The sequence below is a fragment of the Scyliorhinus torazame genome, chromosome 4, assembly GCF_047496885.1.
Source record: "Scyliorhinus torazame isolate Kashiwa2021f chromosome 4, sScyTor2.1, whole genome shotgun sequence".
NCBI lineage: Eukaryota > Metazoa > Chordata > Chondrichthyes > Carcharhiniformes > Scyliorhinidae > Scyliorhinus > Scyliorhinus torazame.
In genome coordinates, this window is record NC_092710.1 from 154,038,172 (window position 1) to 154,064,603 (window position 26,432).

At 46.6% G+C, this 26,432-nt stretch overlaps 2 protein-coding genes across 2 annotated transcripts in view; one reads left to right on the forward strand and one right to left on the reverse strand.

Moving 5' to 3' along the window:
- The window catches only part of LOC140410553 (rho-associated protein kinase 2-like), a 374,766-nt gene extending 360,289 nt beyond the window's left edge, over positions 1–14,477 (reverse strand). Inside the window, exon 1 of the mRNA XM_072498789.1 lies at positions 13,979–14,477. Coding sequence (XP_072354890.1) covers positions 13,979–14,071 — 93 coding nt within the window. The 5' untranslated portion in view covers positions 14,072–14,477. The remainder of the gene's footprint in view (positions 1–13,978) is intronic.
- Positions 14,478–14,570: 93 nt separating this feature from the next.
- On the forward strand, positions 14,571–19,935 carry LOC140410552 (uncharacterized). The gene is made up of 2 exons (XM_072498788.1): positions 14,571–14,848; positions 18,563–19,935. Exon 2 carries the CDS (start codon positions 18,959–18,961, stop codon positions 19,655–19,657), a length of 699 nt encoding a protein of 232 aa, XP_072354889.1. The 5' UTR covers positions 14,571–14,848; positions 18,563–18,958; the 3' UTR covers positions 19,658–19,935.
- The last annotated feature ends 6,497 nt before the right edge of the window (positions 19,936–26,432 follow it).

Below are 26,432 nucleotides of genomic sequence, written 5' to 3' on the forward strand. Positions count from 1 at the left end.
TCTCACCTAGCAACAGTGAAGGAGCAGCAATACAGTTCAAAATCAGAATGGTGTGCGTCTTGGAGGGGAATTTGAAGACGGTGCAGTTTCCATGCATGTCCTGCACGCGTCCTTCCACTTCATAAAGGTCGCAGGTTTAGAAGGTGCGGATGAAGGGCAAGATAATGCAGCGCATCTTGTCAATAATACACACTGCTAGCACTGTGCATTGGCAGTGGAGGGAGTGTATGTTCAAGGTGGTGGATATGCTACCAAGACTGTTGTTGGAGCTGCACTCATCCAGTCAAGAAGAGAGTATTCCATCACACTCCTAACTTGCAACTCATTAGATAGTTGCTTTGGGAGTCAGGATGAGAGTTACTTGTGGCAGGAATCCCAACCTCTGACCTGTTCTTGTAGCCACAGTGTTTCGGCTGCAGCTCAGTTTCTGGTCAATGGTAGCCCCCAAGATGTTAATAGAGGCACATTTTGTGATATATTTTGCCATTGAATGTCACAGGGAGGTGGTTTAATTCTCTCTTGTTGGAGATGGTAATTGCCTGGCACGACTGTTGCTTGCCACTCATCAGTCCAAGCTTGACTGCTGTCCAGATTTCGCTGCAGATGGATACAGACAGCTGCAGTATCACAGGAGTTGCAAATGATGCTGCACATTGCGTAATCATCAGTGAACATCCCCAGATCTGATCTTAGGATGAAGGGAAGGTCATTAATTAAACAGTTAAAGGTGGTAGGGCCCGGGACATGAGGAATTCCTACAGCAGTGCCCCAAGGCTGAGGTAATTGACCTCCAACAACCAGAACCATCTATGACTCCAACCAGCAGAGAGCTTTCCCCCCCGATTCCGATCGACTCCAGTTCGCTAGAATTATTTATAGGCCTCCAACAAATAGTTGGACATATTATTAAATCAATACAAAAAGGGAGCAGGAAGATGGATAATGAAATAATTATGGGCAGACTCTGACCTCCAATATAAACTAGAGAAATTAAGTTTGAAAAAAGTACTGGAAGACAAGTTCGCAGAATTAATTTAAGATGGTTTCCTAGAACAATGTCGTGGAATCAAAATCGGGATACGGCCATGTCAAGTACTATTTTGTATAATGAAGTAGACTTAATTAGTGATCTCGTAGTAAGGAATTCTCTGGCAAAAATATGATTGTAACAGGATGAATCTCACATTGCGTTTGAGAGCAACAAAATAAAGTCTGAAAATAAAGCTTTAAACTCAAAATCAATTATGGGGGTATGAGGGCAAGTTGGGCAAAGGAGATGTGGAAATTAGATCAAAAGGTGCGCAAAAAAAAAAAATTCTTTAAATTTAGAGTGCCCAAATTTTTTTCCAATTAAGGGGCAATTTAGCGTGGCCAATCCACCTACCCTGCACACCTCTGGGTTATGGGGGCGAGACCCATGCAGACACGGAATGTGAAACTCCACACGGAAAGTGACCCAGAGCTGGGAATGAACCTGGGTCCTCGGCGCTGTGATGCAGCAGTGCTAACCACTGCACCACCATGTCACCCCAGGTGCAAAATATTTAAAGACATGTTCATAATTCTCAAGGATATGCACTCCTTTGAGAAATACGAACTCCGAAATAAGAACTCCAAAATAAGAAATAAGTGATCCGTCAGTAACTAAGATGAAACTAGAGACTTACAAATGCTGCTGAAGAGTTGAAACCCAGAGGATTGAGAGAATTTTAGAAACTAGAAAAGCATGAACAAAAAACCAGAGGATTGGGAGAATTTTAGAAACTAGAAAAGCATGAACAAAAAAATGAGAAAGAGAATAGAATGAGGGTAAACTAGGCAGAAATACATGGATCTCAGCAATTTACAATCTGTTTCCCTCAAAGGGGCCAAATGTAATGGATCCAGGTTTGCTGGTGATACAAATGTAAGTAGGGAAGCAAGCTGTGAGAAGGACACAAGAGTCTGCAAATGGGTATAGATAGGTGAAGTAAGTGAAACTATGGGCGGCACGGTGGCGCAGTGGTTAGCACTGCTGCCTCACGGCACTGAGGACCCGGTGCAGCTGCTTTCCAAATTGACATTCATTTTAATAGTATGTGTGTAAACCTATGTGGCGGGGAGGTTGGAGAAAGACACTTTTTCAGTATAGTTGCCTATGGAGCAGCACAAATGTCTCAGCAAAAAATAATGGCATGAGTTTGTCATACCATAATTTTCTTGCATTTCTACAGCATGCTGTCATATGCCACAGATATGCCATTACAACGGCGCAAAAGTCTTCACCAGGTTCAGGCATTTATTCACCAACAAGGTAATCCATATTTCAAATGATCATAAAACAATGAAGCAGAAGACCAGCCCTGAATAGAGAGGAAGCTGATTATATTCAGGCCCACACCATCTGAAGTATGGTCAGAAACTACAATTCTATGCAGTGCCAGTTTCTCATTCCAACTCGGGTCTTGTACTTCACTTTATACTATCCTTTCCCTCCTTGAACCCCCGCCCCCAAAGTCCGAAACAAAGAAACAAATTTTACTTATTTTTGGAAGTTATTGTAAACTTTTTAAAAATGTACCTAGAATTCTTAGGACCATGTAGCATGGTGTTTCTGGTTCATAGTAAGGACTGCATTGATAGACGAGGAAAAACATAAAACTAAAATTCTCAAGTAGGTTCAATAACTCACTCCTATGGTTGCTGAGCTGAAATAGCAAACAAAAAAGGAAACTCAGTTAGTTTGTTCAGACTAAAAGTTCATATCATCTAGCTTCAGTTTGCAACTTGTGACAATAAATTAAAAAGGTGTACGGTAACATATATTTCAAGCAATTTTGTTCAAGAAGCTGAAAAGAGTAAGCAAAAAAAATCATAGCTGCAGAGGCTTGATGCACAAATCTAACCACACAAACTAAAGGCGATCTATGTTCCTTCTCCAGCATTTTCTAATTAAATTATCTCAGTTGACATAGTAATGAATACTGAAATTAACTTGATATACCAGATATCTGTCAATATCTGCTGGAAATCAGTTTGCGGATAGTAGGGGAAACCAGGATTCTACCTGCCCGACAAGACTATGCGGTTACTACACCTCAAGCGACCATTTCTCATGCAAGAACAGTGTTAAAAAAGTTGCAACTGTGAAATTATATTCCTGGACAAGTCACTGCAGGGAAGAAAAGTAAACAGTACATGGCAGCACGTAGCATGGACACACACAGTATGTTTGCAACCGTTTGGAAATGTAGTCAGAATGCAGAAAGCTGGGCAGCACAGTGGTGCAGTGGTTAGCACTGCTACCTCACGGCACCAAGGTCCCAGGTTCGATCCCAGCTCTGGGTCACTGTCTGTGTGGAGTTTGCACATTTTCCCTGTATTTGCGGGGGTTTTGCCCCCACAACCCAAAAATGTGCAGGGTAGATGGATTGGCTACACTAAATTGTCCCTTAATTGGAAAAATGAATTGGATACTCTAAATGTGTATTTTAAAAAAGAATGCAAAGCTACTGCATGTTTTCATCAGTACAACATCTTGCTCTCTCTTGATGGGAAATGATTCTAGATTCTAAAAGACAAATTTAAAAGAGTAAGGAGTGTGGGTGTGTTTCATCATCTTAGTACTTGCATAAATTGAAATGAATGAAATGAAAATCACTTATTGTCACAAGTAGGCTTCAATGAAGTTACTGTGAAAAGCCCCTAGTCGCCACATTCCGGCGTCTGTTACGGGAATCGAACCGTGCTGCTTTCAAAGCCCTTACAAATTGCTTTCAAATTAATGGTGCTTTAGAAAAATAATTGTGCATGCTTATGCTGTGCTTTGTGAAAACATTCACTATGTTCAAAGTAGCCTGCCTGAACTACTTTCAAAGTCCCTTAGAAAGCAGAAGAGCCTTTTATTCACACATGATCAGAAACCGAGTACTGGAAACAAGATGTATCGAGCATTTGCAACTTTATTTTTGCATTTACGTCTCTCCTGAATCAAGAATAAATCTCCATAGGTGTCAACTATGTTCTTATGCGTTCTCTAGTCATTTATCATACAATCTTAAAGAGCATCATCAGATGGCTTTAATCGTAAATCAACTCAAAATAAAGCACTACATTTCCTAGAAAGGTTATTGTTGAGTATCAGAAGCTGGAACCCTTGCCAATTTTTCCCTTGAACTTGTATGTATCACGGTTAACTGCACCAAATCCAGTCACCCAGTTCTGTAGGATCAACTATATTTAACTGCTCCATCAATGACCATCCATCAATCAATGAAAGGTCAGAAGCAGTGACATTCTCTTTACACATGTTTAATATTATTCATAATCCGTCATTCTCACATGCAGCAAGACCTGCACAATATTCAGGCTTGTACTGACATGTGACACAAAGTTATTTGTCACTTAAGTGCTGGACAAGGGATTTCCGGTTGTGGCTATGCAGAGCTCAGTCGCACGTTCGGCAGCTCCCGCTTGGAACGGACTTTTGGGCTCTTTTCAGGGCCCCCAACGGCATTTTTCCGACATTTCCCGGTGTGGGAAGAAGACGGCAACATTCCCCCGACAGTGTATGGCTTGGACCAGGAGTGGGGCGACTAAAAAAGTGGTGGTGAACCCAAAGAAAGTGCGAGGGAAGAAGAGCAAGATGGCGGCGGCAGGGACCAGGCAGCGTGGATGCAGTGGGCGCAGGAGGTTATCCAGCGCTGCTTCAGGGAGCTCAAAGCGAACCTGCTGGAGTCGATGAAGGCTTCTATCGATAAGCTGCTGGAGACCCAGACGGCCCAGGAGGTGGCGATCCGCGAGGTCCGACAAAAGATCTCTGACAACGAGGACGAGATCTTGGGCCTAGCGGTAAAGGTGGAGGCGCACGAGGCACTCCACAAGAAATGGCAGGAACGGTTCGAGGAGATGGAAAATCAGTCGAGGCAGAAGAATATGCGGATCGTGGGCCTCCCAGAGGGGCTGGAGGGGTCGGACGTGAGGGCCTACGTGGTCACCATGTTAAACACGCTGATCAGAGCGGGGTCCTTCCGGGGCCCCTGGAGCTGGAAGGGGCCCATAGAGTGTTGGCGAGGAGGCCCAAGGCTAACGAGCCACCGCGGGCGATGCTGGTGCGGTTTCATCGGTTCGCAGATCGGGAGTGTGTGCTCAGATGGGCCAAGAAAGAGAGGAGCAGCAAGTGGGAGAACGCGGAGGTTCGAATATATCAGGACTGGAGCGCGGAGGTGGCGAAGAAGAGGGCCGGGTACAACCGGGCAAAGGCGGTGCTGCACAGGAAGGGGGTGAAGTTTGGCATGCTGCAGCCGGCGCGACTGTGGGTCACCTACAAGGGCCGGCATCATTATTTTGAGTCCCCGGAGGAGGCATGGGCCTTTGTTCAGGCCGAGAGGCTGGACACAAAGGGAGGGTCGGGATGGGTGGTCGGGGATTGCTGTTGGTGTGTTACATTTTATGGGGGGGGTGATTCTTTGCTCTGGTTTCTTTTTGATTCGGTGTGGGTGGTTAGGGTGGGTTGGGCACGGTTTTGGTTGGGTCTGTCGGGTGGGCTCTTGGAGGGGGGGGCAAGTAAATGGAGTAGGGGTGGATGGCCCGTAGGGGGGGATGGGGCCCCGCGGAGGAGGGCGAGGCCCAAGTCGGGGGTGAGGGGACTGGGCCTGTAAAAGGAGCGGCGACAGAGGTTGCGGGGCCGGGCAGGTGGAAAGCGCGGGCTTTTTCCCGCGCTGAAGGCTTGAGGGGGCGGGGCCGCTAGGTTTTTTTTCCCCGCGCTTGGGATGGAAGGGGGAGGCGGAGAGCCGGCTGATGGGTAATGGAGGAGATGGGGATGTCCCACAATGGGAGGAGTTGAAGGAGAGGCGGGAGTGGCTAGGGTCAGCAGGAGTCAGCTGACTTGCGGGAGTGCAATGGGGGGGGAGCAAAGCAGCTAGGAGGGGTCCTAGCTGGGGGTGGGGAACTGGGTTGCTTCAAGGGGGAGCTGGAGTGAGTAGAAGGGGTTGGGACGGGGGTCTGCCGCCGTGGGGAACAGGCCGGGCGTGGGGTGCGGGCGCGTGGCTGGCCGAGGAGGGGTTATGGCGGGGTCGGCGGGGGAGGGGGCGGGTAGCCCCCTGATCCGGCTGATAATCTGGAATGTAAGGGTCTGAGCGGGCCGGTCAAGCGGGCCCGGGTGTTCGCGCATCTGAAAGGGCTGAAGGTGAATGTGGTCATGCTCCAGGAGACACGCCTGAAGGTGGCAGACCAGGTAAGATTGAGGAAGGGGTGGGTAGGTCAGGTGTTTCATTCGGGGCTGAATGCCAAAAATCGGGGGGGGGGGTGGCAATCTTGGTGGGAAAGAGGGTGTCGTTCGAGGCGTCGAGCATTGTGACAGACATTGGCGGCAGGTATGTAATGGTAAGTGGTAAGCTGCAAGGGGAGAGGGGGTGCTGGTCAACGTGTACGCCCCGAACTGGGACGATGCGGGTTTTATGCGGCACATGTTCGGTCGGATCCCGGACTTGGAAGTGGGGGGCCTGATAGTGGGGGGCTACTTTAACACGGTGTTGGATCCGGCACTGGACCGCTCCAGGTCTAGGACGGGTAGGAAGCCGGCGACGGCTAAAGTGCTGAGGGGGTTTATGGACCAGATGGGAGAGGTGGACCCTTGGAGATTTGCAAGGCCTGGGGCTAGGGAATTTTCATTCTTCGCGCATGTTCATGAGGCCTATTCCAGGATCAACTTTTTTATTATGAGCAGGGCGCTGATAGCGAGAGTAGAGGATACCGAGTACTTGGCGATAGCCATTTCGGATCACGCCCCGCATTGGGTAGACCTAGAGCTGGGGGAGGAGAGGGACCAGCGGCCGTTGTGGCGCTTGGAGGTGGGGTTGTTGGCGGACGAGGAGGTGAGTGAGCGAGTCCGATGAAGCATAGAGAGATGCGTGGAGGCCAACGATAACAGGGAGGTCCGAGTGGGGATGGTCTGGGAGTCGCTGGTTAGGGGAGAGTTGATCTCCATTATGGCCCACAAGGAGAGGAGAGAGCAGAGGGAGAGGGAGGTGGGGGAGATGGTGAGAGTAGACAGGAGGTATGCGGAGGTGCCTGAGGAGGGACTGTTGAGGGAGAGGCGTAGCCTCCAGGCTGAATCTGACCTGTTGACCACCAGGAAAGCGGAGGCGCAGTGGAGGAAGGCCCAGGGGACAATTTATGAATATGGGGAAAAGGCAATGTGGGATGCTGGCGCATCAGCTTTGGAAGCGGGACGCAGCTCGGGAGATCGGGGGAGTTAAGGATAAGGGAGGGAGTGTGGTGCGGAGTGGGGTTGGCATCAATGGGGTCTTCAGGGACTTTTATGAGGAACTGTATCGGTCCGAGCCCCCACTGGAGGGAGGGATGGGCCTCTTTCTGGACCAATTGAGGCTCCCGAAGGTGGAGGAGGGACTGGTGGCGGGATTAGGGCCCCCGATTGGGCTGGAGGAGCTGGCCAAAGGGATAGGGAGCATGCAGGCGGGGAAGGCACCAGGGCCAGACGGTTTCCCGGTCGAATTCTGCAAAAAAATATGTGGACCTGTTGGACCCGTTGCTGGTTAGGACCTTCAATGAGGCAAGGGAGGGGCGGCTTTGCCCCCGACGATGTCCCGGACACTGATCTCCTTGATCCTGAAGCGGGACAAGGATCCCCTGCAGTGTGGGTCTTACAGGCCAATTTTGTTGTTAAACGTAGATGGCAAGGTGCTGGCGAAGGTCTTAACCACGAGAATGGAGGACTGGGTGCCGCAGGTGATCCACGAAGACCAGACGGGGTTCGTGAAGGGGAGGCAGTTGAACGCGAATGTGCGGAGGCTCCTGAACGTTATTATGATGCCGGCAAGGGAGGGGGAGATAGTGGTGGCAATGGACACTGAGAAGGCCTTCGATAGGGTAGAGTGGGGTTACTTGTGGGAGGTGCTGAAGAGGTTTGGGTTTGGGGAGGGGTTCGTCAGGTGGGTTAGGCTGTTATACGAGGTCCTAATGGCGAGTGTGGCCACGAACAAGAGGTCTGAGTACTTTCGGTTGCATCGAGGGATGAGGCAGGGGTGTCCCCTGTCCCCCCTGCTCTTCGCACTGGCGATTGAACTCCTAGCTAGGGCACTGAGGGAGTTGAGGAACTGGAGGGGGTTGGTGCGGGGTGGAGCATAGGGTGTCGCTCTTTGCGGACGACTTGCTGCTATATGAGGCGGACCCGGTGGGGGGAATGCCCGGAGGTAATGAGGATCCTCAGGGAGTTCGGGGATTTCTCAGGGTACAAGCTCAACATGGGGAAGAAAGAGTTGTTCGTGGTTCCCCCAGGGGACCAGGAGAGGGGGATTGGCGAGCTCCCACTAAAAAGGGCGGAGAGGAGCTTCAGGTATTTGGGGGTCCAGGTGGCCAGGAGCTGGGGGGGCCCTGCATAGACTTAATTTCACGAGGCTAGTGGAGCAAATGGAGGAGGAGTTTAAGAGGTGGGACGCGTTGCCGCTGTCCCTGGCGGGTAGGGTGCAGTCAGTCAAAATGACGGTGCTCCCAAGGTTTTTGTTCCTGTTCCAGTGCCTCTCCATTCTTATCCCGAAGGCCTTCTTTAGGCGGGTCAACAGGAGCATAATGGGGTTTGTGTGGGCGCGAGGGCCTCAGAGGGTGATCCTGGAGCGGAGTAGGGATTTGGGGGAGGGGGGCGAGGTTGGCACTGCCCAACCTCTGTGGGTACTACTGGGCTGCCGATGTGGCGATGGTGCGCCAGTGGGTGATGGAGGGGGCTGCATGGAAGAGGCTGGAGACGGCGTCTTGTGAGGGTGCGAGTCTGGAGGCGCTGGCAACGGTGCCGCTGCCGCTCCCTCCAATGAGGTATACCACGAGCCCGGTGGTGGCGGCTACCCTCAAATTCTGGGGGCAGTGGAGGCGGCACCGGGGGTGGGGGGGGCCTCAGTGTGGACCCCAATACGGGGGAACCACCGCTTTGTCCTAGGGAGAATAGATGGAGGGTTTTCGGGGTGACACAGGGCAGGGGTAAGAAGGTTGGGGGACCTGTTTGAGGATGGGAAGTTCGCGAGCCTGGGTGAGCTGGAGGAGAAGTATCCCTCCCCCGCCCTCCCCCCCGGGAACACCTTTAGGTATCTACAGTTAGGGCGTTTGCCAGGCGGCAAGTGGTGGAATTCCCGCTGCTGCTGCCACGCACGGTGCAGGACAGGTGTGTTAGGTGCTCAGGGAGCCCAGCAAACCACACCCATATGTTCTGGGCATGCCCAGCGCTGGAGGAGTTTTGAAAGGGGGTAGCAAGGATGGTGTCAAGGGTGGTAGGATCCAGGGTCAAACGGGCTGGGGGCTCGCAATATTTGGGGTTGCTGGGGAGCCGGGAGTGCAGGAGGCGAAAGAGACCGGTATTCTGGCCTTTGCGTCCCTGGTAGCCTGGCGAAGGATTCTTCTTCAGTGGAAGGATGCGAGGCCCCCAAGCGTGGAATCCTGGATCAACGATATGGTGGGGTTTATTAAATTGGAGAGGGTGAAATTTGCCTTAAGGGAATCGGTGCAAGGGTTTTTCAGGCAGTGGCAACTGTTCTTGGACTTCCTGGCAGAACGGTAGAGGGGGGGGGGGGGGGGGGGGGGTTCTATTTTATTTTTGTTTGTCTACACTGGGGGGTGTACATATTTGCTATGTGTTAATTCGGGGTGTTAATTTATTATTTGTGTATAGTGGGAGGGGGGCACGGGGGTGGTTTTATTTTGTATTGAATTCTATTGGGTTCCTTTTTCATTTTGTTGTTGATATTTTGTGAGAACCTCAATAAAAAAAATTTTTTTTTTTTTTTTTTTTTTAAAAAGTGCTGGACAATGACAATCTCCAACGAGAGAGAATCCAACCATCTCCCTTTGACATTCAATGGCAGTACCATTGCTAAATCCCCCATCATCAACATCCTGGGGACTACCACTGGCCAGAAACTGAACTGGATAGCCATTTAAATACTGTGGCTAATTTAAATTCTGCAGTGAGTAACTCACCTGATTCCCCAAAACCCTTCTATCTACAAGACACAAATCAGGAGCGTGATCACATACTTTCCTCACTAATCCATAATTAAATACCTGACTTACCAATAAATTCCCCCTAAAAAGAGGAGGTGCCTCCTACCAGTCTTTCAAAGCTGATCCCAGAGATAAAGTGAGTGTTCTAAACCAATCTCTAATTTTGATATTCCTGGTGACACTTTGGGAAATTTACTTTGTTTCAGAGAGAATTAAGCATACTTGATTTTCACAAAATGGTTTAACTTCATTTTTGATACAGTTAATTCAAGAGGTAGGGTGCAGGGATAACAACAAAATCTCAATCAAGTTAGTAAAATAAATTTCATCAGAAACTTTTTAACTTCTCTTCTAACTTCAATCTTGCTGATTGCACATGTATAAGAAATTGTTTAAATATGATATAAAGGTACGGCAAAGTCACCAGAGTCCCAGGTGACCATAGGCTGCATCCCCCTTTGAGGGGGAGGGCTGACTGGTGGTGATTTAACCTGAGGGACACCATACCTCAGACAAGGGACAAGGTTGAGAAGGTAGGGCCTTCATGAAAAACCTCAATTATTATTCAAATATGATCTATAAATAGAACAAGTCATGGACAATAGAGATCTGGGGTGAAATTCTCCGGTATCGGCGCGATGTCCGCCGACTGGCGCCCAAAACGGCACAAATCAGTCGGGCATCGCGCCGCCCCAAAGGTGCGGAATGCTCCGCATCTTGGGGGGCCGAGCCCCAACCTTAAGGGGCTAGGCCCACGCCGGACGAATTTCCGCCCCGCCAGCTGGTGGAAAAGGCCTTTGGTGCCCCGCCAGCTGGCGCGGAAATGACATCTCCGGGCGGCGCATGCGCGGGAGCATCAGCTGACGGCATTCCCGCGCATGCGCAGTGGAGGGAGTCTCTTCCGCCTCCGTCATGGTGGAGACCGTGGCGAAGGCGGAAGGAAAAGAGTGCCCCCACGCGGATCAGTGGGCCCCGATCGCGGGCCAGCCTACCGTGGCCCCCCCCCCCCCCCGGGCCAGATCGACCCACGACCCCGCGCCCCCCCCCCCCGACCCACCCGCACCGCCTTGTCCTGCCGGTAAGGTAGGTGGTTTAATCTACGCCGGCGGGACAGGCATTTTTGCAGCAGGACTTCGGCCCACCTGGGCCGGAGAATCGGGGGGGGGGGGGGGGGGGGGGGGGGGGGGGGGGCGCGGCGGCGAGCAACCGGCGTGATTCCCACCCCCGCCGAATATCCGGTGCCGGAGAATTCGGCAACAGGCGGGGGCGGGATTCGCGCCAGCCCCCGGCGATTCTCCGACCCGACGGGGGGTTGGAGAATCTCGCCCCTGATAACTATTTCCCAGATGTGATCACTCTCACAAGCAGAACCACAACTCATCTGGGAGAAAATCATTCTGCTGTGCCTTTCAAATTTCTTCCCAATTTAATGTATTCAGAAAACGAAATCAGCTTGCACATATTTCACAAAAGTTTCTGCACCAAAATTCTGACAAAGTCACTGATTCCAAAATAGTTTCTTGCAAACGTGCTCAAATTATGTTCCTTACGCAAGTGTTTTGAAAATACTAATAAAGCCAAAAAAGAAAATACTGGAAATGCTCAGCAGGTCAGGCTGCATCCATGGAGTGAAACAGTTGTTCAGTCCAATAAACTTCTGTAAGAATGCAGATGATATAACTTTTGATAAAGGCAGTATCTAATGCTCAAACAGTAGCTTTAATAATGCTTACTTAACATCTGAACACTACCTTTAAATAGAAACATATGGCTAATGACCTGAATGTTATTTTTAGAATTTCCCCTCAATAAAAGTGGATATTCGGAATCCCTTTCTTGCTGTTAATTTGTACAAGAAAGCCTGCTCCGACTAACCAAAATAAACTTTAGTTGAACAAAAATCAATATATGCTACTTACATAGCTGTGCCCAGCTGAAACACAATGGCACGGGAGCACATTGGCTTCACAGCTCCAGGGTCCCAGGTTCGATTCCCGGCTTGGGTCCCTGTCTGTGCGGAGTCTGCACGTTCTCCCAGTGTCTGCGTGGGTTTCCTCTGGGTGCTCTGGTTTCCTCCCACAGTCCAAAGATGTGCAGATTAGATGAATTGGCCATGTTAAATTGCCCTCAAGTGTCCAGAAAAGGTTAGGTGGGGTTACGGGGATAGTGTGGAAGTGTGGGCTTAAACGGGATTGGCTTTGCAAGTGTCAGTGCAGACTCGATAGGCCGAATGGCTTCCTTCTGCACTGTAAATTCTATGTTGTTATAAATTGCTCCTGCTCCCACTAGGAAAGATAATAATCTATAATAGTCTATCGGGCTGTTTGCTCAAAATTAGCCAAACTGCTTTTAGCTAGTTTTCAGAGGAAACACTGCATTTCTCTGGGACTGGAAAGCATTGCACGAGGAATACTTTGAAATACGTAAATGTAAATAATTTTTACATGAAACTTTCTATTGAAGTTTTCTGTAAATTTCCCTGACACAGGTTATCAGGATGGAGTTGCAACAAGCTCAAGAGCATGATTTAAACTTTCTTGCATCCTTAGAGCCAAAGAACAATGGGTGAGCAGTTCTACAACATGTGATGCCGCCAAGGGATGAAACTCAAGATAAGATATTGGAAGCCAGAAGTAGTTGAGACTTGTGTCCTCGGTGCATCTATTTGGTCAGAAGTAATGCAACAATTTAAAATACCACAGATATACGGTTAAAAAGTTAATAGTAGTAGTGTGGACACAGGAGATTTTTTTTTTTTTTAAAAAGTGTGTTGAAAAGGTTAAATACTCCAGGTTGAGATTTTTTTTAAAAACTTTAAATGTAATTTAAATGTGGTAACATGTAACAAAAAATTCATCACTGCATTTCCATTCCCATGGCAGGATGGCATATGTCAATATCCCAACCCACATCACCAGAAAGCAACAGAAGACATGTAAACTTTTATATGAAGAACATGGACAAGACTATTTAAATGTATAAAAAAATCTAAAGAAACATAAAAACTTAGGTTAGATAACAAACTGCTTAAATGTTGTTCTTCGAAGTACATCACATGAACTGACTTTAAATACAGTCCTACATACAATTAACGTGAATTAGTGGTTTACACTTCCAAATTTAAGAGAACAAGTTTTCTTTTCAAATTACTCACTTTTACTCTATCTCCAACTAACCTATTTATGAATTTTTAAATGGCAATGTCGGCGAACAGAATTATCACGTACCATTTCCATAAGATATCCAACAATCTGATTCCCACATTATAACATCAACTGTACTTCTGAGAAGTACTTCACTGGCTGCGAAGCACTTCCAGACAACCGGTGGTTGTGAAAGCCGCTGTATAAATACAAGTACCGTCACCTTCCAGTCATACTTCATTACGAGTTCAGGAAACACAAGTACGAATTGCATGCTTTTTTAAAAAAAACAAGAAGCTATCTCAGTGAAGTGCTCTGATTTTTCAAGTCAACGAAACGAAACCAACTGCTCACGAGTGATGTGCCAGCCAACTGAATGATGCTGACCCAACCTTGCTGTCATTAGCCGGCCTAAAAGGCAATCAATCGTTTATATGGAAAAGTGACGCCTTTATATGGCCAAAACGCAACAAAAAAAACACTTAGCCACTTCAATGAACAGATCGACAACCTGAACACTCTATTGCTAAGGCATCAGGTGCTTGGAATTCGTTTAGTTTTCAGATCATGAAGTTTATTCCGCGCTGTTTACATTGGTAACATTCCTCCCCGTGGACCGTCTGCCTGATCTGAACATCAGAAAGTTGCGCGATTTCACATTAATTTCTGGTATGCGCCAATACAACAAAAAGCATTAAAGTTGCGGCTGCTGAAGCTCTAAACACGCCCTTGTGTTTGGAGGCCGGGACACAGTCTGACTGCGCCGCAAATGGAAATGGGAGGATGGAGGAGCGAGAAAAACAAAAGTTGTGCAAGGAGAGAGGAACATCGCCCATCTCCGGACTCACCAGCAGGCATTCCGCGTTCACCGGAGACTTCGGGTCCCTGATCATAGTTTCCAGCTTCTTCAGCCGCGTCTTCAGGGCATCCGCCGACGACATCTCGAGGGTGAATGCAATCCTTTCCCGACTCTGACTGAGTAGTTCCCTCTGAGTGAGGAGGGACCTGGGGAATCCAGGCTTCCACCTCCCCTCCGCTCCGCTCCTCCCCTTCCCACTACCGCCGTCTCCTCAGAGGCCCCGGCAGCCTGGGCCTACAATAGCTGCCTTCGGGAAGAAAGAGGCAAACGGAAAACTTTGCCAGAGACATAAGCTAAGCGGGCGGCTCTGGCCCAGCCCGGCCCCTACCCCGTTTCCCGCCGCTGCTCCTGCCGCTCTGGCTCCTGGTCGCGGCCTCTTCCTCCTGCTTCCTACTTCTCCCGGCGTGAAGCTAACGGCCGCCGAGCCGATTTGAATCGGAAACCGCGAAGCAATTACTCCGGAGCCGACAACAAAAACAACCGCACAGGCGTTCTTGAACGTCATCGGAATTCGGCACGCAGAGGCTGACGGGACGATGGGCGGAGCGTGGGTACCGGCGAACCCACGCGCGCCGCAGAGACTCCCAGGCTGGGTTTGGGGTGCGCGTGGCCGCGGGCATGGGGTGCGCGTGGCCGCGGGCATGGGGTGCGCGGTCCCCTCTCTCTCCATCCACTGACGGATAATATGAAGGCGCGTGCCCGACTTGCCGGGCCGTCAGTGTCGTGCAGAATCGGGGGCGGCCATCTTTGATGCAGGCGCCTTTTGAAATTATACATGTCTGACAGCCGAATGAGCTCGAATGCTGAAACTGAAGTATTGGTAATGCTGCAATGGGCCAGTTGGCATCGGGACAAAAAGGTCAGGTGAACTTTTCGAGGGCAGTCCCTTCAATGAGAAGACAGGCGACCTTGTGTTTGCTGCAACCTCTTCATGGGCAGTCACAAGTAACCGGATTCCTGGCTGTCATTTCATTTCTCTGTGACAAATGCAGCCGCAATTAAATCATGAAGTCATGCAAGCGGGTTGCACATAAGACCTGAACAGGGAATTATTGGGCATGAATCATTCTGCTCTTTTACTTTTGTTTATTTCATCTTATTACTAATTCTCGCCCGAACTTTTTGGATTTTCCATTTCTGCTCTTTTATTTTTAAAAATTGCATGCTTATATTTTAAATTGGAAAATAATACAGAACGAAGGACCAAAAATTGAGCATCTATTAGAGAGATTTATTTTAATCCCGACTTTTTTTCCCTCATATCGGAATGTCTTTACAACCGCGTATCCGCATTTATTCCCTGTGGATAATTAGAGGTAGCAATTAAATATATCTGGGAGGAATGATTTGAATCTCTGTTTCTTTGAGACTTTAACACTGAAGTCTATCGCATTCCTGAACATGGTAGAATGAGGTCAGCTCAAAAGTCGTAATGATGTTAATTGAAGTTTAAAACTAATCTCTGTGGGAAATCATAAGCTTTAGAGAAAAGAAAACGTGTGACTATAAATATATTATAAGAAAGTTTGTAATTTATGGGGCAGATACTCCTTTTCAGTGTCTAATCATAAGTGGCAAAACAGAAAAGATTGGGTTCTCTCGGCGTTGATTGTGTTTTTCACCTTTGGTCTTGTTTTGCTTAATGATAATTCCGGGGACTTCTCCCAAAAAGTAATAAGGCAACAAAATAAAACTAAACTCGACCTTCCTTAAAACTTAATTCAGTGTAAACTTTTTTTCGAAACCACTATCATCCTGCAGAAATCATCCTGATTTTTTTTGGTTTCAATTTCCTAATTCGAGAAAAAAATACGTTTTTAAGAACATATTACTAAAAGAGAGAGTAAAAGCTGCCAACTGTCGGTCAGCTCAATTTTAGAAACCAGATCAGAGACGTGTGCCCACAACCTAACTTCCTTAGGGAATAAATCCCGAAGAATTAACACGGGTGAATTGTTACGTCCTTAGTCACAGCTAACACATGGTGAGTTAAAGTAGGTATAGTACAGTATTTCTTTCCACTCATGGTTTCTTGCAACAAAGTTACCTAAGAACTATATATAGCACTAATGAATAAAAAGAAAGCTAACTATAGTTCGGTTAAATCAAACTGTGATTATGTTTCGCTTTCCAAGCTATTACTATATTTAGTACTAATAGCAGAAACCTTGTGACAACTTCAGCTTATAGTTTACCAAGGTGACATCAGATTTTTTTCCAGCCTTAATTTTCTAAGGTGTGCGTTTTCAGCCAATATCTCAGGTACTTGATAAAGCTCCCTTAGAAGGAAAGGACGATTGAAGGAAAGGGCGACTTAAGCAAGACGAAGACTTCTTCAGCCCCTCTGTCCGTTTTCTTGTCTTATCCTGTTACATTTTTTTCTATTTCCTCTATGTTCTTTAATTGTGCTGTTTTACATTACATGAAACAAGAATTAGATAACAACTTATGGGATCTTTGAGTAGAGTTTAGAATGAGCATTTATAAAAAGACTTTCTACTTAAAAAGTCTATTTAACATTTATTCTTATAGCATTTTGTTTTACGTCCCCTTTATATACTTATAATTAGCACAAGCAAATTGTTTGCGAGATTGCGTGCAATAATATATAGCATATAACTTTTCTAAAGCTGTACTCAAAATATATATTAATTGTGCACTTATAAGGTTCCTGTCTCAATTTTTATTTCTGTGGCTCATTTGGTGGCCTTACAGTTACAAGGCTCCAGGTTCAAGTTCACTGTGTGCTGTTATGATCCCTGTGGAGACAGTAACTCCTAAAAAGAAAACTGAACTCCCAGTATTAAATTAATGAATTATGCCACAAGATTTCACATCTTAAACTAAAACATTTTCTGTACAAGAGGTAAACAAAGCAAGTACCACGAAATTAACACTATAATTCTGTAAACATTTATAAATTGTGGAATCTCAACATGACACTCACCATTCTAGTTTTATTTCCACCCTTTACAGAATGTTAAGGGCAGGGGCGGATCTACTATGAAACTAATGAAGCTTAAGCTTCAGGGCCCCTAATCCCGGAGGGGCCCCAGAAGCGACTTTAGTCCACATTGCTTAAAAATTTTGGGTCTACTGTATGAGAAGGGGTTTTTTAAAAATAATAATATTAATAATATAGTGTAATTCAATACAAAATAATAGTTAAAATAAAAATTTTAAGGTTATTAAAGTATCATGTAGGCTAGCCGTAAACGAAAAAACGTTCAAATTAAGAATGTTTCATTCTAAATATATTTAATATAAAATAATTATAAATAATTTAAAAGACTATTAACATTTATGACAGAAATACAAACAGTAGATGACGTGTCGTAACAAAAAAGGGGAGCCGTTGAAAAGGCAATCGCAATGCTAATGTGAATTTTCAACGTGATAGCACTCGTGTTAGCGATCTAGACAAGAATTTTTTTCAATAAAGTGTTCATAAGGATACAATATTTTAATTACCCCTACTCAAAAATAAATGTTATATTTACAAAAGTAAGGTAAGTAATAAAGGTGAAATAGTGTTAGATTAGCCTAAACCTATTGTTTTTATGATGTGGAGATGCCGGCGTTGGACTGGGGTGAGCACAGTAAGAAGTCTTACAACACCAGGTTAAAGTCCAACAGGTTTGTTTCGATGTCACTAGCTTTCGGAGCGCTGCTCCTTCCTCAGGTAAATTCACCTGAGGAAGGAGCAGCGCTCCGAAAGCTAGTGACATCGAAACAAACCTGTTGGACTTTAACCTGGTGTTGTAAGACTTCTTACTATTGTTTTTATGAAGAGGTGAACGGAAGGTAGGCTACGACCACGCCTAGGCTAATACTATATTACAAGTATTTATGAAAAAGTAATAAAAGGGTGAATTTGTGTTAAATTACAGGTGTTTATTATGAAAAGTGTTCAAATAATGGTAAAATTGTGTTACATTACCTTAGCCTATGAGTTTTGGTGGCCTAGTCTTGCCTAGCGTAGGCTAGCTTGAACATAGCCTAGTTTAGCCTATTTAGCTTATTTATTATAAATCTTTAAAAATGGCGCTTTACTTTCTGAGAAGGGTTTTTTTAAAAACCCTTTCTCAGAAAGTAGACCTAAACTTTTTTCCTTTCAAAGCATGCAACAATAGTCGCACGACTCAAATTGATTAATTTTTTGTTGTATATATTTCAACAATCCCAAAGTTTGCGAGTCAGTAGCACAGATGTTGTAAAGGTGGAGTGTCGCGGTAAGTTGACTGTTCTGCTGTGGCTAATGTAAACTTCATGGGGGCCATTGAACTTATTGCAGAGTTCAACCCATTTTTACATGAACATCTCGAGAAATGTAAAAATGAAAAAGTAAATGCTACTTACCTATCCAAACCCGTGTATGAAGAATTGATAGAAATCATGGGAAAACATGTGCAAGATGAAATTGTGAATCAAATCAACAACCTAGACACCAAATACTACTCTATTATTGTTGACTCTACGCCTGACCTGACACATGTTGACCAGCTGGTAATTGTGGTTCGATACTGCTATAATGGAAAACCCTGTGAGAGATTTTTAACATTTTTACCAATAGAAAACCATTCATCCACGACCTTGTTCAACAAAATACTACAAGTCCTGGGAGAACATAAGCTTTCACTTGAAAATATCCGTCGTTAGTCCTACGATAATGCATCTAACATGAAGGGTTCAGAGAAAGGGCTGCAAGCACTCTTTAAGAACATTAACAGGTACGCAGACTATGTACCATGTGCAGCCCATTCACTTAACCTTGTTGGAGAAAAGGCAGTGTCCTGAAGTTGTTGACTATTTTGGCATTTTGCAGGAGCTGTATGTTTTCTTTTCTGGATCTCCATGAAGATGGGGGATTTTAAACACACAGGGCAATCTACATTTTTCTCGAAAGAGCTTAAGTGTAACTAGATGGTCTGCACACTATGAAGCAGTCCGGGCAATTAAAAATGGATATATGGGTATTTTACAAACTCTCAAACATATTTTTGAATACTCAGAAGAGAAGCCTGAATGTAAAGAATTTATACCACAAGTTGTAAAGCTGGAATATGCTATTTTAACAGTTGTTTGGGAAGAAGTGCTGGAGCGTTTCAACAAAACAAGTAAGAAACTCCAAACCCCTGGTTTTGATGTATTTGAAGTTTATCTTCTGCTATCATCTTTACTTTCGTTTGTTAAAGAACTCAGAGAAAATTCAACCGATAGGATTGCATACTATGAATCAGAAGCAAAAGGTTTGTGTGAAGAAATCACCTCAAGATATTCTGATGCTTCCAAACGTATTGTTACAAGGACATTTTCAGATGGAACAAGTGGTATTGCTTCTTTGAGAGGAGCTGACAAATTTAGGATAGAAGTTCTATATCAACTCTATGACTGCTTGATAATCCAGTTACGCAAGAGGATTGACCCATATGAGCAGATTGCGAAAAGGTTCAAATTCCTCTCAGAATTGATGAACAATTCTGAAATTGATGAGGACGGTATTAAACTTATATCATATTACAAAGATGATATTGACCACAAATTAGTAAACGAGTGTTATAGTTCAAAGAATATTTGCACCTTAGGAAATCCCAGAACACAGAAGAAAACACGTCATCTAAAATGCAATGCACAGAAGTTCTTAAGCTTATTTGTGAGCAACACCTAATTGAAGTGTTCCCCAATATTACTACTGCGCTTAAGCTGTACTTTTCAATGCCTATCACGAGCTGTGAAGCAGAAAGGAATTTTTCAAAGCTATCCTTTATAAAGAACAAATTTCGGTCTACCATTACTGAAGAGCGCTTAAATTCTTTATGCATGTTGTCTCTAGAAAGTGACATTGCAAGGAAGCTCTCATATGACAAAACTGTACGTGAATATATTGCTAGAAAAAACAGAAAAAAGAGTATTTTGTAAAATGTGCTTCATGTAGTATGTATTGTCATAGGTATCTAAAATAAAAGATTATATTGACTGCGGTCTTTTCTATGTTTTATTTCATCATTCTATGATGCATCATGCATGTATATACCATTTCCCTAATTTTCATCCCCCCATAACTCAAAAACTATAAGGCATAGGAATTTTTTATTCACACCAGTGACTTTGACATGTGAGATAATCCAGTACATTTTAATCAAAATCTGAGATGTAGTGGTTCAATTTTTAAAAACTTTGTGGTGATCTGTCGTGGAACAACCCCATTGAAGAAGATAACAGTGGTTACCCAGACCCTCGTTGCTGGTTGCGAAAGGGCCCCCATAATAGTTCAAGTTTCAGGGCCCCAAAAATGTAGGTCCGCCCCTGGTTGAGGGTTCATTTACTTCTCCTGCTACCAAATGATGTGTGCCATAGCTCTTAGGAATTCACTTTGATTCTCCTCAGTGTTCCTGCTATTCTCTGAGGTATGAGATTTCTTCGGGTCCTTCCATTAGCCTCCAGCTAAGAGAACTCTCCAACACTCATGCAACACCTGACAATTCTGAATAAGAGCAGACAGTTATTCTCAATGCCTTGCCTAACAATAATCCTTTAATCAACAAAAATAAATTATCTGTATGTTATCACATTGCTCTTTGTAAGTGCACAACATTGGCTGCTGCATTTCTTACATTAGAACAGTGACTACACTTCAAAAGTACTTCATTGGCTGTAAAACACTTTGAGACATCCAGTAGTTGTGGAAAGCACGATAATGTATAAATGTGTGCCTTTCTTTTTCTTTTAAAGTAAAATAAAGCAATATATTAATCAATAATTTTAAGCGCAGGGTTTAATTGTGTCACGTAAATGTTGTATTTTCTTGCTATCTTTTATTGTTTATGTCACTTTTACCGAACCATCTCAAACAATTCATTAATTAGTTAGCATAAAGATTGTTTGCAGAAAATAATGTGTTGCATAATACTGTCCATAATTTATCCCCTGTTGGATAATTCCCACAGATATTGCCAATCTGATCATTTGGATAATTTTGAATTTTGGATAACTGTCATTAGTTAAACATAAACTACACATTTGTGTGGACAGATCACTATTCATCTGCCATCTATGTAGGACATGGCAAGACGCTCTGACAAATGCACCAAAACACCTCCAAAATCACTCAGGGTACTTTGAGACACTTTTCAGAAAAAAGGTTTAAATATTTAATTCACTTGCGGTCAGGGTGCCTGGCTCTATAAATAACCCGATTTCACTGCTCAATTTTCTGTTTCAGATTTATTTTTTCTGATAACACAGATGCTGCCAGGACATGCATTGTCCAAATTTGGAACCCTGGCATCACATCAGCCAGTTGCTGTTTCATTGCCATTATTTATTTATCTTTATTGCCATACAGTGCGAAGCACACAGGCACAGCATTAAAAACAACATCAACAACAACATCAGACAATACATACATAAAAATCACACTGTTTCAAACAAGTCTTCAAGTCACTACATTTTCAGCCATTCACTACAAAGTCAGGGAAAGCATTCCAAGTATCAACAAGTCAATTTGCATTTTTTTAAAGCACATATCAAGATGGGAATCACATTTCTGTAGTTTATACTGATTATCACGCAAAATGCTATAATTGCGAATAAATAACTTTTCAGGTTTAAAGGTGATACGGCCATGTATCAATTTATAAACTTCAACTGAATCAAAAAACAATATTCTCTTGAAGAAGGTTACTAAGGCCATGTGGATAACAACCCACCGAGTTGCCTTTCCTGGGGAAACAAGATAGACTTTTGTAATACTGCTTGGAATGGCACTATACAATTCACTTCTGTGGCTAGGTATCTCATGCTCAGGAACCTGTGGTGGTGGCCATGGAGTGAGTGGTCACACACAGGGCAGCTCCGTCTTGAAGGTGTTGGTTTGCGCTCTTTTTATCCAAAAACTGGGGAATTTCCACAGAAAAGTGTAGCTGAAGGAGTAGAGGAGAAAATCCCCCGTCAGTGGCATGTCTGCTGGTTATCAGACCCAGCAGAAGCAGGTTAAAGACCTGGCCAAGGAACTGGAGGAGACCTGTGGCACAGTAGCAATTGGGAAGATGGCGCAGAGGGAAGGGTTGGCTCATGTTGGAAAACTCCAGATGGAGCAGTTGATGGCATTTATTAGAGAGGAGTTCCACCATCAGCGAAAGGAGATGCCTGAGGATTGGTCAAAGATCATCGAGGGAGCGGTGGCATCCCTGAGAGGATTGACGATGAGAAGAGAAGAAATGTCTGGAGGCACAGGGAATTCAGATCCAGGAGATAGAGACGGTGAAGTCGACCGCAGTGATCGGGTGGTGGAGGTGGAGGTGAAGGTGGGGCTCCTGGGAGACCTTTGCAAGTCACTCAGGGCAAAGGTAGAGGAGCAGAAGAAAGATCCAGAAGGCTGACCTATGTATCGTCGGCCTCGAGTTGACACGAATGCCACGAGATATGTCTCAAAGATGCTGGCTGGGCTGGTGGCGGAGGGAGTTCTGGACAAGGCCCCGAAGGTGGATAGGATGCACAGGTCCCTAAGGCAGAAGCTGAGAGCGTGGGAACTGCCATGGACGGTGATTGTGAGGCTCCATAAGTTTGTAGAGAAGGGGAAGATCCTGCGGTAGGCCAGGGAGAAGCAGAACTGCGAATGGGAGGGGAACAGGGTCCGCATCTGTCGGGACATTGGAGCGGAGCTGCCGTAAAGGCACATTGGGTTCAACAATGCCAAAATGGTTCTATACCGAAGGCAGATCCGGTTTGGGTACTGTACCCGGCGAAACTGTGGGTAGCTTTTGAAGTACTATTTTGAAACCCCAGAGGAGGCCAATGACTACATCAGAGACCATCAGAGATTGTTTGCTAAGTGGTTATAAAGTTTGTAAGGGGGGCAACTGCAGACCACGAGAAGAGCATTCCACTCCGATGGCAATGGAGATCGGGATGCTACAGGACCAACACAAACGGCTGCTGGAGAAGGTGGAGGACCTAGAGAACCGTTCTCGGAGACAGAATATCCGGATCGTCGGTCTGCCAGAGCGGAAGGAAGGATCGGATGCCGGTGCGTATGTGGGGAAGAAGCTGGAGAAGCTGATAGGGGAAGGTTTGTTCCCCAAGCCGTTTGAGGTGGACCGGGCCCATAGAGCATTTATGTGTAGGCCCCAGGGGGAGTGAGCCCCCCAGAGCGATGGTGGTACGGCTGCATCGGCTCCTAGATAAGGAACGCATCGTGAGGTGGGCCAGGCAGGCGAAACGGTGCATGTGGGAAGATTCTGAGATCCGGGTGTACCAGGATTTGGGAGCAGAACTTGCAAAGAGGAGGGCGAGTTTTAATAAAGTCAAGGCGGCCCTGTACGAGAAGCAAATAAAGTTTGGTCTCCTTTACTTGGCCCGTCTTTGGGTGACCTATGAGGGTCGGGAGCCGTACTTTGGTTGGCGGCTTCATGAAGGACAATAACCTGGGAGACAAACAAGGATCTTAAACCTTGACTGTGGAGAACTGAGTTAGAAGCTATGCGTGGCCCTTTTAAAAACCTTAGTCTTTTAACTGTAATTTAAGTTGCGATGTTTGAAAAGTTGTTTGAGTTTTTACATGTATAATTCCTTTTTATTTTTCTGGGCATTTCTATTTGGTCCTGCTTGAAGGTGTTAGAATAGATAAGATTTTGTTAAGGGAGGAGGGGTGGGCCTCTGTGCTTGGACCTTGGGAGGGATTGTTTGTTTGTTTGTGCCATTGTTCCGGGAGCTTATACTAAAAGTGGGGGGGAAGGAAACCAGCAGGTAGGATGCTAGGTGCCGGGGGTGGGAGCTGCCATGCTAGCTAGGAGGGCTAGTTCATGGAAGCAAAGTGGGGGGTGAGCTGAAGATTAATGTAGTGGGAAGGGGGGGAGGGTGGGAAGGGGGTGCTGCTGACGAGGAGGGGTCTTTTAGGAGGTTGGAGGAGGAGAGTAGATGACGGTAGCTGTTGAGGGGAGCCTAGGAAAGGGCATGGCTGATCGACAGAGGAGGGGGGTAGGGTGCCCCCTGACCAGGCTGGTTAAGTGAAATGTTCATGGACTGAATGGGCAGGTTAAAAGAGCCCGTGTGTTTGCACACTTGAGACAGCTGAAGGCGGACGTGGCCATGTTGCAAGAGGCACACTTGAAGCTGGGAGACCAAGTTAGACTGAAGAAGGGATGGGTCTGACAGGTGTTTCATTCGGGATTGGACTTTAAAACAACGGGGGGTGGCAATCTTGGTTAATAAAAAGGTGGCATTCGAGGTGGGGAAGAGGCAGACCCGAGGGATAGATTTATTATGGTTAGCGGGAAGCTGGAGGGAATGGCTGTGGTGTTGGTGAATATATACGCCCCAAACTGGGATGATGTCGCGTTTGTCAGGAGGATGCTGGGGAAGATTCCCGACCTCGATTCGCACTAGCTGATTATGGGGGAGTGGGGGGGGGGGGGATTTTAATACGGTTCTGGATCCGAGACTAGACCGGTCGAGTTCCGGGACAGGAAAAGTATCAGCAATGGCGAAAGAACTGCGGGGGGTTATGGGGGGGAGGGGGGGATCCGTGGAGATTTGGGAGGCCAAGGAGCCAGGAGTATTCATTCTACTCCCATGTGCACAAGGTATATTGCAGGATAGACTTTTTCGTACTTAACAAAACGCTATTAACGGGGGTGGAGGACACGGAGTAGTCAGCAATGTGGTGTCGGACGCTCCACACTGGATAGACCTATGGGTAAGCACAGGAAAGATCCAGCATCCACAGTGGAGGTTAGATGTCGAGCTGTTAACGGAGGATGAGATTTGTGGGCTTCCGGGTGCGGCGATGACCAGCTGAGTCGCACGTTTCGGCAGCTCCCGGTGTAACGGACTTTTGGGCTCTTAATAAGAGCCCCAACGGCAATTTTAACGGCTAAAAGTACTGTGCGGTGAACCAGAAGGGAATCCCCCCTGGATACGGATGGAAAAAGGAGAGGAAGGTGGCCGGATTGCGGTGGATCCTTTAGAGCAGCGGCAAGGAAGGCAAGCAAAAACCAAGATGGCGTCGGAAGGTGGCAGTTTAATATGGGGCCCTGAACAACACGAGTTTTTGAAACGCTGCGTGGAAGAACTCAAAAAGGAAATGAAGAAGGAGCTGTTGGCCCCGATATTACAGGCGATCGAAGGACTAAAGGAGGAGCAAAAGACCCAGGAGCGGGAGCTTCAGGTCGTGAAGGCAAAGGCTGCCGAGAATGAGGACGACATACAGGGCCTGGTGGTGAAGACGGAGATGCACGAGGCACACCATAAACGATGTGTGGAAAGGCTGGAGGCGCTGGAGAACAACGCGAGGAGGAACAACCTAAGGATTGTTGGCCTTCCTGAAGGTGCGGAGGGAGCGGACGTCGGGGCATATGTGAGCACGATGCTGCACTCGTTAATGGGAGCGGAGGCCCCGGCGGGTCCGCTGGAGGAGGAGGGAGCATACCGAGTGATGGCGCGAGGACCGAGAGCAGGAGAAATTCCTAGAGCCATAGTGGTGAGATTCCTCCGTTTTAAGGACAGAGAGATGGTCCTTAGATGGGCAAAGAAAACTCGGAGCAGTAAGTGGGAGAACGCGGTGATCCGCGTATACCAAGACTGGAGTGCGGAGGTGGCGAGAAGGAGGGCGAGCTTTAATCGGGCCAAGGCGGTGCTTCACAAAAAGAAGATAAAATTCGGAATGCTGCAACCGGCAAGACTGTCGGTCACATATCAAGGGAGGCACCACTACTTTGAGACGACGGATGAGGCGTGGACTTTTATCGTGGAAGAAAAATTGGAATGAGCGGGTTATTAAAAAAAAGAACGTTTGAAACAAAGTGGTGGGGCGAGTATGGGGGGCGAAGAAGGGGGGAAAGAGGAGTTTTATGTTATTAATCCTGCGATGTGGTAACTTTTCTCTCTTCCACAGGAGGTGGTGGGGGGAGGAAAGGAGGTGGAAGAGATGGGGCGTTGGCCATTGGGGGCGGGGCCAAGGGGGAAGCGCAGGCTCGGTTCCCGCGCTGTGATAATCATGGCGGGAATAGGGAAGCAGGAAGGAGGGGGCATCGCACGGTGCGAGCCGAGGTCACGGGGGGAAGCCGAGGTCGGCCAGAGTTTGCTGACTTCTGGGAGCAACATGGGGGGTGTAACTACGCTAGTGGGGGATCTAGCGGGGGGGGGGGGTGGGAGGGGGGAATTATTGGGCTGCTGCTGCTGGGAGAGGGGGGAGCTGGTATGGGGTGGGATGGGCGGGGGGGCACCGCCTGGGGGGGACACAGCTGCGTGGGAACCGGGTGAGGAGCTGGAAAAAGAGGATGGCTAATCGACAAGGGGGGGGGGTAAAAAGCCCCCAACCCGGCTGATCACGTGGAACGTGAGAGGGCTGAACGGGCCGATAAAGAGGGCACGGGTACTCGCACACCTTAAGAAACTTAAGGCAGACGTGGTTATGTTACAGGAAACGCATTTGAAACTGATAG

Excerpts from the sequence above, each read along its gene's own strand:
- LOC140410552 (XM_072498788.1), top strand. The coding sequence starts at position 18,959 with ATGGGTATTTTACAAACTCTCAAACATATTTTTGAATACTCAGAAGAG.